At 35.2% G+C, this 10,103-nt stretch overlaps 1 protein-coding gene across 1 annotated transcript in view; it reads left to right on the top strand.

Annotated features, from left to right (window-relative positions):
* The window catches only part of AKAP11 (A-kinase anchoring protein 11), a 44,225-nt gene that overhangs the window by 26,832 nt on the left and 7,290 nt on the right, over window positions 1-10,103 (top strand). Inside the window, exons 8-11 of the mRNA XM_058822008.1 lie at window positions 1,110-1,265; window positions 5,046-5,159; window positions 5,873-5,919; window positions 8,307-8,467. Coding sequence (XP_058677991.1) covers window positions 1,110-1,265; window positions 5,046-5,159; window positions 5,873-5,919; window positions 8,307-8,467 — 478 coding nt within the window. The remainder of the gene's footprint in view (window positions 1-1,109; window positions 1,266-5,045; window positions 5,160-5,872; window positions 5,920-8,306; window positions 8,468-10,103) is intronic.

The following is a 10,103-nucleotide window of genomic DNA, read 5'->3' as shown; positions in this document are numbered from 1 at the left end:
TATTAAATTTGGGGCAAGGAAGCATTATTAGAATTTTGCTGTGACAGAATTTATAAATATTTCTTCTATTGTCATCTAGCATGCAGTATGTAATGCATATGATCCTCTAGAAACTGCCTTGTGTGATGTAGACAGCTGGTGCTGGTATAACTGTAAATAAAAATTAGTAAAAGTACCTTTTTTATTACCCTGGTGGGTTCCAGTTCAGGAACATATTTGTGCAAATTCGTGCTCACTGGAGCAAAGTGTTAGGCATGATGTGGTTAAGGTTGCCTTTTTAAATAGTGAATGTTACTGATCATTTTTCTTGAACTTCCTACTGCTTCATATATACATATATATAGATAATCACAGTGTGCACATGCAAGTTAGTTCATAACTGCATGTTCTCATTTTATAAGGTTTTTTATTTGGTTGGTTTTTTAATAAGGAATTCAGACTTTAAATGAATTTTTAAAGTGTCTTCTAAAGATTAACTTCTGTGGGGTATGGTTGCTTGATTGGTTTTTGGATAAAAGAATTAAACTTACTTCCTGAGGGGAAAAATTCTGTACAAGTCATGCATTGCTACACTTTCTTGAAGGAGAAAAAAAAATCTTTTTTTGCAGAAAATTTTCTAAAAAATGGAATCCTAATATTTTTGTCACCAGTTTATACTTAAGCACTTTGCCCTCAGTAGCAGACTACTTAAGTGCTAGTACTGAAGGCAGGCCAGGGAAAATAGCCAAACTGTTCTAGGGTGAACAAGTTCAGAAATGGTAAGTCTTCTGCTTGACAGGTGTACCTCGATACACAGGCTGCAAGGCTGCAGTGCCTTCTGTGCTTCATAGCAAATAATATTCCAAATGAGAGAAGTCTTTGTACCACTCTCTTTGATTTCTAATGAAAGAATTCCACATAGCAATCCCTGATGTAAGCCTGTTGATGTCTCAGATTAATTTGGTTGCACTATTTCTTGTGTTTAGAATAGGGCACAAATTAAGGGATTCCCCACCTTTTCTTTTCCTATGGAATTTAATGTCTTTGGAATGGGGTTAAATTGCTGTGAATGAACTAAACACAGATCAGCATGAAATGCAGTGATGTTTTTGTCTTAAATTTTTGTTTAGCTCTGTTGGAAGAGAAGGATTTCACTCTGTTGAATCTGTTGTTAGCCAGCAGATGAGTCTTAGTATTGGTGATGATAGCACTGGGAGTTGGTCCAATCTAAGTTTTGAAGATGAACATCCTGATGAGAGCAGCAGTTTTCTTCACCTAAGTGACAGGTAATTATAAAGATGTTAGTATAGTTAAACAGTTACCTTGACATCAAATAACTTGTCATCAAGTGATATTTCTCCTGGGGTTTGGGGGAGATTATTTTTGTCTTCAACACACAATGACTTTTTTATTAAAAATGGCTCTAATATCATGATTTTGTTTTCTTACAAAATGTTGTTGGCCATGAATGTTCATACTCTGTAAAATATATGGAGAGTGCATTGTCATTGATGCCAGGGAATCACATCAAGTAAAACTGTACATACAAAATTTAAGTATTAGCAAAAGATGGAAGCATTTTAAAAACAACTACCTTGTGTAAAATAAAGCTTGAGAATACAGTTTATAAGTTGTGCTCTAAAATATTAAAACCTAATCCTTGAGAAAATGTTTTCTATAAATTAATTTATTTTTGAAAAAAGTAATAGCTTAATTTGCATGCTGAGCTTTTACAGCTGTTTTTGTCTTTTTTGGAACTGGAATTTATAAGCTGCTCTAACTGACATTGGTGGAGTATTTATATACTGCCAACCATAGAATTGCAGGTGTGTAATACTGGAACTTACCCGTTCAAGTTAGTAATGTTTTCTACAGAGCTTCTCACTGTACTGTTCCTGGCTGATTGACAGCTAACAAAGATTAGAATGGCAGTTCTAAAATTTGCAATGCCTCTGCCTGTTTCCAGGGAGAATTATACTGAGAGTTGTGGCCCCAGCTTCTGTAGAAGGAATGTATGAGGAATGAATAAACTTAGTTTTTTGTGATTGATATGAAAAAGTTCAGCATTTCTGTTGAAGAACAGCAGAAATGAGAGAGAGATTTTTTTTCTTTAGTTAGTACTTCCATCATTGCTGCGATTAAAGAAAGTATGTGAGACATGCTTGCTTATGTACTATCCAACTAGGTTATTTGGTACCAATGTGAAACTGCTCAGTTAAATGTTTGCAGTATTTTTCATGTTTTGCTTAACTAAATAATTTAATTAAACCACTACTACAATTTATCACTCATGCACCTTAATAATTTTGTAAAAAAATGCATTAACTCAGAGTCATTTTAGTAAAACATCATCTCTTATGAAAATGATGATGCAAGTGAAAATGATGATGAAAATCTGAGTATAAGGGAGAATATTCACTATGTTGGCAGTTACACAATAAAATATAGATTAGTTGATAAAGGGAAAAAGTATAATAAAATTCTGGACCAGTAGTGCCTGTGTTGTATTTGTGATTTATCATTCCCAAAACAGATGTAAATGAAAAGGTAATTTTTGTAATTTGAAAGAAAATCTGTGTCTCATTAGAAGAGGAATGATCTCAGTTAACATGTTAGTTATAGAAGGGGAGGCATAATTTGGATAGTAAAGTGTTGATGGAGGAAACAGGCATGTGCAAATTGATCAGCTGGTTTTACAGAACTAATTGTGGCTTGGTAACAGCATGTGTGTTCGTCTGTGTTGCTGAACTTTATCAGGTGGAAGCAAGAATCTGGGGTTGTTGCCTTTTGTATAAAAAGATAGCCAGGGGGAGACCTGTAACAAGCACAGACTCAGTGATAATACCCTGATGTGGTTTAACCCCTGCTGACAACTAAGCTCCACCCAGCAGTCAGTCACTCCTGCCAAGGTGGGATGGGGGTGAGAGTTGGAAGAGTGTAGGTGAGAACACTCATGGGTGGAAATAAAGACAGTTTAACAGGTAAAGCAAAAGCCAAGCACAAGCAAAGCAACACCAGAAATTAATTCACTGCTTCCTGTGGGCAGCTCCATTAAGATGAAAAGTATTTAGAGAACTTGCTAGTTAGTTATGCAGGGAAGTGCTTGTGTCTTCTGCTTTTCATGCCTAAATCTGGTGACTTAAATTTAGAATTAAAAAGTTCTTAAGCTTTCTCTCTAGTTGATTTGTAGGTATAAGCACAGGCACAGACATAGGCTTTCCATCCAGCATCCAGGTTGGGTTATAACTCAGAGCAGAAGCCTCTTGCTTTTTTTGTTATTCTTCTGCTGGCTTTTGTTGAAGAGCTGCAGAACAATTACAGAGGCATTATAATGCCTTTGTCTGTTTATTGCTTGTTTTGTGGTTACAGGAGTTTATTTAATAGACTGCTAATTTGGCTGTTAATTAGGAAAAGGTCTCATCTCTTTCTCATACCTCACTGCAATCATATGATTCAATATATATGATTATTTCAGACCAGGATTGACCTCTTTAAAGTGCCTTGTCTCTTGCCTAATCAGAACAGTAGTGTGCAGAGGTTACTCTGTTAGATGACAAGTTCTTTATCCTTTAGTCTGCAGACCAGCACAGCTTTTACTTCTATTTTTGTTCTGCGTTTGTAACTTCCAGTGAAGGAGGCACTGTGAGTGTAAAGTATTGATACCGATAGGCTATATTAACTTTTTTTTTATACCTGTAATTTAATGATTTAAAGCCAAATTTAATATTTCATATAAAGTGTGATAGTCTCACACGGTAGCTCAAGAAATGTTTTTTAGACCAGGTTTGCATTCTCTGCAAATTGGTTTCTTCAGAAGCTTCTGCTCTTTAATTTTCTTTTTTCTTGTTAGCATAACAAGAGAACTCTTTGAATTTTCTTTGGACATGTAGTCTAAATAAACAATAATGTACTGAATAAGGCACTTGCAACTTCTTAAACTTTTTTCACGTTATTTGAGTGTGTTTATTTTGTGGACTTGCTAACCTGCTGTTCATTGTTTGGAAATTGGGATCCAAGCAGGCATGCTGGAGAGCAAGAGACACTGATAGGTGATAATGTTACCGGCAAACACTTGAAAGAGATCAATGTCTGTCTCTTGAAATGTTTTCTTCCCCGATTCTGCTGTTTGCCATGAGTGGAAATGACCTTCAACAGTCACATAAAACTTAGGTGGAGAAAGCGTCTTCCTGCAGCAGTTCTTCTCTGCAGTTACTCCTCAGCTTCTCATGCCATCTCTAGTAGGCAGTCTGCTTTCTTGAAGAATGCTGGATATTTGGAAGTCCTGTTCTTGGAAGGCTTCCAGACATCCTCTGGGGGTGGTATGAAGTGGGGGAATGAGATTTAATCATATGAGTTGCTCAGTGTTGTACATATTGACAGGCTTAACAAACTGTGCTATTTATAATGACTGAAATTAATGAGTGTAAGGACATGCTCAGTTTTTTCAGTTCCTTGCATTGGTTGAATGTAGTCATAGAATAAGTGCAGAATTTTTGGGAACTGTAAGTGAAGTAATCTCTTCAGTATTGTTTTCATAGATTTAAAAACCTACTTTTTTTAAAAGATCAACTTAGAGAACAATATTAAAAATGAAAAAAACCAATTCTTTACTCTAGGAATTCCTTCTCATCAGGTTGTTGGAGATCGTTACTGGGTTTTTGGAGTGAGATGGAAGGATTTTATATGTGAAGTTGTCTTCACAGTGCATAATTTTATTAACTGTTACCTGCTCCTTAAGCAAATAATACAGATGTAATCTATTTTCTTATGAGTAATCCTTTTGAAATTGTTAGCTTTTAGAAATATTCAAGCATTGTGCTTAGACCTGAGGACAGAATTGCTGCTAGCACTGATCTGAAAAATTAATGAGTACAAATTAATCCTTTCACCAGTGTACTGAAACCTGCTAGTTTTGCATTATTGTGCACATTACTGCTCTGGATGGCACTGAGAGCCATGTTTGTTCCAGTAAACCTAGAAAGTTTCAGTGCTCTTGCATTAAATGTCTTGACAAAAGAGTTGTAAGGAAAATGAAGGTTCTAGTTTGAGCTATTGTTCTTTTCTAGTTCAGCTGTCTTCTCTTCTTCTCCTGGCAGTAATGGTAACAGCAGTAGCTGGAGCAGTCTTGGTTTAGAAGGGGATATGTATGAGGAGAATTTATCCTTTCCAACATCAGACAGGTTGGTTGAGTTGAGAAATATAAACCAGATGGGTTCCTCATAATTAATGCATGAAATCATCATTTTTGAAAATAAAAATACAGTACATTTTTTATGCTGATACATTATTCACACTCTTCTCACTTAATCACAATATGATTTTTTCATTAATTAATCCACCCTGAATGATTAAATTTTCTGTGCTAAAACTGATTAATGTATTTTGCTTGCAAAAGGGTCCCTTTTTTGCATGTTCTTGCCTGCAGTTTTTTAAGTCTTTAGATTTACTTTTTTTTTTCATGCAGACTAGAGCTTGCTTCCTACAGGATTTCTGGGTTTTTTTTCCCTTTAGCTTGTGTAAACTTTCAGAATTGCATAGTAATTGGTTTTTATAGACCACTTAGGCTTATCTATAGCTATTCATATCTGTGACATAAGGTGGCTGAACCTTTTCACATATGAAGCAAAACTATTAAAATCAATAAGTAGCACCTTTAACACCTTTCTCATTTCTCTCTTCTCTCTTCTTTTCCTAAGAGAAAATCTTGTGACGTTGATGATAAGTCTGTTTACAATATGAAATGGTGTGAGAAGCAAAGCTGCTTTTCATGATCACTCCTTAATTCTTTTATGATTTTGTTGTTGTTCAACCTTCATTACAGTCTTAGAATTTACTACATTTACTGCATATATTGGATTGTATTCATATTTTTGTTTTCTTAATTAAAATACAGTGATGGAACAGAAGATAAAGATGAAGATTCTAAGGATGCTGTAGAAGGTAACGTCAGTTCCTGCATATGCTACTGTTCTTGTCCTGTGCACTGTACATTAATTTTTTTTTTAATTCTTTGCCTTTATAGTCTGCAAAATCAGGTGACAACTCTATCATCTCCATTCATCATAATCAATGACAGTCAAGCGTCAGAATTTTCAATTAAAGCCCTACATAATCCTCTTAATACACTGAAATTTGCAGCCTTTGGGTATTGCTAGTTACTTACTGATGGTTACATAAATTTAATAACATAAGGTAGGGAACTTTGATCAGCTTGTTGAAAGTGTGAATTTGTAGGCAGAGCTTAACTTTTAGGAAAAATATTTGTTAAGGAGCCATGGCAATGCATCTGCATGGCTGCCTTCAAAATGCTGAAGAAGTTACTCAAACTGGGCACATTAATCTTGGAAGAGTCATAAAAAATAATAAAAATCTTGGATTTGATGCATTTGCTACTTTCCATCTCTTCTTAGTGAAGTATAACATAAGGTCTATCCAAAATCTTGTTACAACTTTGTGGTTTGTTAGAAGATCTCTGTGGTCTGGTTCCAGTGTGATTGATGCGCCAGAGTTTGTTAACTGAAATGAGAACAGCCAATACACAGTGTGTGAAGATGGTTTTAAGATGAGCTGATGTTGTAACATTGGTTTTTGTGTTGGGTGTGTTCTGAAGATAAAGTGTTTCCAGGAACTTCTGCTACTTCCTTTCAGATGATACTCTGCCTTGTTGCACATCTTCAAGTAGTCTTAGTGTAAGCAGAAAGATGTGTTGATTGGAGTTTTTTTCTCTCTTTTTATGCTCCTGGAAAATGTATCTAAGTAACCAACGTCTCTTAATTGTATTAAATGAGATGTTACTCTAACGATATAAGAAAATAAAGCTATATAATCTATATTAATGAGTATTTTTTCCTTAGAATAATTGTTATTAAAGTATCTTCTAATCTGCAGGTTTTAATTTGCTTTCTTTTGGTCTCAACTTTAAAAGTTCTGGCATCTCAAATATTCAAATTTCTCAGTTAGGATAGTGATGGGATTTTTTCTTTACATGGTTTGGGTGTCACCTACTGTCTCTAGTGCAACAGCCTGCTTTATACTGTATTAAGGATTTTCTAGTGAAATTTTTCCAGTCTAATTTCCTCACCTTCTCACTATTGTTTTGAGAAGGGTCTTTCTGTTGTGTAATTATAGGACTCTTTAAACAGTGTGCTAGGTAGAACACTTTGTACCTGGTGTTGTACATTTGGAAGTTCTGTTCATGTCATACCTGGAAATGTCTGGCTTTTTCTAAGCTGACTGTGCCTTGGTCACCAAAGAATTTGAATCAAAGCCTTAGTATTAAAGGTACATCTATTTTATAATACTAAAAAATGTACCAAAATTTCCCAGCAATGTTACCACAATGCTTTCCACCCACTGTCATAATCTTTTAAAAAATTGTTCTTTCTCCTGTGAAAAAGTTAAATTTTGGAGCTCCTAGACAAATAATCTGTTGTCCACTGAAAGGACTGTTTGACAGTTTTGCTAGTTAATTTTCTCTTGCTTTTACTTCTGTGGGAATCTGTTTCAACTTGCTTGACTTTGCCACTTGGGAATGAATACCTTGTGTACCTCAATTTTCACAGCCTTAGTTGGAAGAGTATTGAGATTGAGCTAAACTCAACATGAATAAGTGTTTGTGTTGTTGATATATTCCATGTTTCTAGAGTCAAGTTCAGTAGTTTGGAAGCAGTGACTCCAGCTTGGAGAGCACTACATACGTGCCTAGTTGTTTCTGGGATTGTGATAAAGAATCTCTGTGGTAGCTGGATACAGAAACTCAGCCTGGGAACAGAGGTTGACAATACTGTAGTTCCTAAATGTTATTTACTACTCTTCCAATGCTGTACAAATTTTTGGAGCTTATGCTCTAAAAGAAATGTTGAAAAACTGGATATGCCTCAGTAAACCAGCGGTATATTTTGTAAAAGTTCAAGAGGCCGTCTGATCAGTGCAGGAAAGAATTCAGAAATACATACTTCTTAAAATGAGTTAAATGAAGGCACAGCAAAAAACTGCAGCTTGAAATGGAAGGAGCTGATGGACCATGTGAGAGCCATTGCTGTTTAATGAACAGCAATGAAAGTCTATGCTAAATTTCTTGTCATTATAGTTTATGTATCTTTTAATATGTAGCTATGTTTGCACATGGTTGTAAATGGGATAAACAGTACTTCCTAATGGGAAAGTTCTGAAACACTTGCGACCAATCTATTTTTTTCCTTTCATATTATCTGTGTACACTAAATTGAGGGGTTTTTAAGATAATATAGTCTATAAACAGTGAACTACAGAGATTTTTTTGAAACAATTTGAAGCTATAGATTTGCTCGTTTTATATTTAATGTTAGGTTTGGAGCAAGTGCGAAAGACTTTATCAATAATGAATATTGATCTGGAACCAAATCTAGTGGACCCACAGCTCAGAGCAGCCCTCCAGTGGCTGGCAGCTTCTGAAACAGAGGTGTCTGACCTTCACTTCCGCGACACCGCTGCAAGGGAATTCGTCTTTGTAAGTACTCGGGCCTGATGGGTGGTGGGAAAGGGGAAGGGTTTCCTTGGCTTCCATTTGCTGTGATTTACCAGCTGCTATTACTTCGTTTGCTGTTCACTGCTGAGGAAAATAATTATTTAAATCCTGAGAGGTCAAAGTGGGGCAGCATGTTTCGCCTGTGTATATACCATACATAAATCAGTATGCATCAAAGCTGATTTTTTCACTTCTCCACTTACAAGTGTTTTACTCCAAAAAGGATTCAATCACATAATTTCTGTTTGGTGAAATTTAGATTTCTTGAAGCATTTTTTACTTAGTATTTAATTGTTTATAAAATGAATCTTTACAAGAACTTGGTCATGCAAATTTTTTTCTAACTTCATGTGTTCTGCTTAGGGTTGTTTTGGTTTGTGGGGTTTTTTTGTTTATGTTTTGTTGGGGTTTTTTCACAGCAAAGATGCATTATCTTGTGAGGAAGAAGTTTAGTTTTGAAGTAAATGTTATGTCTTTATTCTGTAAGCTACTAAAACCAAAACTACTAAAAAGAATTCTCAATAAGATTCTTTTATTCTTAGGTGCCTTTACTTTCATTTGATTAATCAAACTTTCAAAGAACTGGGCATTAGCAATTTGCGTGTCTCTGGAAAGGCTCAGTATTTTGGTATGCATGCTGTCCTGAGTATTTCCATCAGAAACACATGAGAGAAACTTACTATTCCAATAAAATCATAAAACCTATTCTTTCATGGCTGCACACCAAACTACACATGATAATGTGGATTTTCTTACATTAAACTTATATTTTTTAATCAACCAAGAAATTATTTTAACATTACCTTGTTATGGAAAGGCTAACTTAATAGATATATAGGAATTGTCTTTAATGATGAGGTTCATAGGAATAATAATTATAAAATATTTGTATTTTGTGACCCGATAATGTGAAAAAATGCTAGCATGATACCATTAATAGCATTTTAACAATTAAGATCTTGGCAAAAATGACTTACTGCACTTACCAGAATATTAAGGAAGAAAAAGCTTGCTCTTGGTTCTGAAATTTAATATTGTTCTCTTCAGCCTGGGGCTTTCCAAAGCTTACATCATCATATCAGGAGAAAAGTGGAGTTAGTGGGAGGTAAAGGTCAGTATGACAAAGAAGACTCGCAGAGCTGGATGGATGTGTGCACCGATGGTGCTTAGTTACTGGAGAATTGTGAAAGGTGCCTAGAGGCCAGTCCAGATTGTACCTGGTCTGCATTCCCCTAAGAGAGGCTCCTGCCTTCCTTACACACAAAGAGAATGATAATTTTGGAGTGTTTTTTCTGTCTATATAACTGTATGGAATGTGAATATTGGATTTGGAGAGTAGGAAGTTTTGCATTCTTACTTTAAATAACTCAAAAAGTTTGGAAACGTTGTTTTGGCATGTAGAAATATATGCCCTATCCTCCTTTTCTAGAGCTTGGCATGTTTGCTTTAGAATTATTTCAAGAATATATTTGTCTGTACATTAGTTCTGACAGAGTGGACTTTGTGCTTCCGTAAACTGGAAGGCAGTTTGAGAATACTTTTCTCCATTTCTGTGCTATTTGAAATTATTTGGTTTAGTCCTTATATTAATATGTTTCTTCTTTGTTACTGTTTATAA

Source organism: Ammospiza caudacuta, chromosome 2 (genome assembly GCF_027887145.1).
Source record: "Ammospiza caudacuta isolate bAmmCau1 chromosome 2, bAmmCau1.pri, whole genome shotgun sequence".
In the NCBI taxonomy this organism is placed as follows: Eukaryota; Metazoa; Chordata; class Aves; order Passeriformes; family Passerellidae; genus Ammospiza; species Ammospiza caudacuta.
This window is presented reverse-complemented; position numbering and strand designations above follow the sequence as displayed.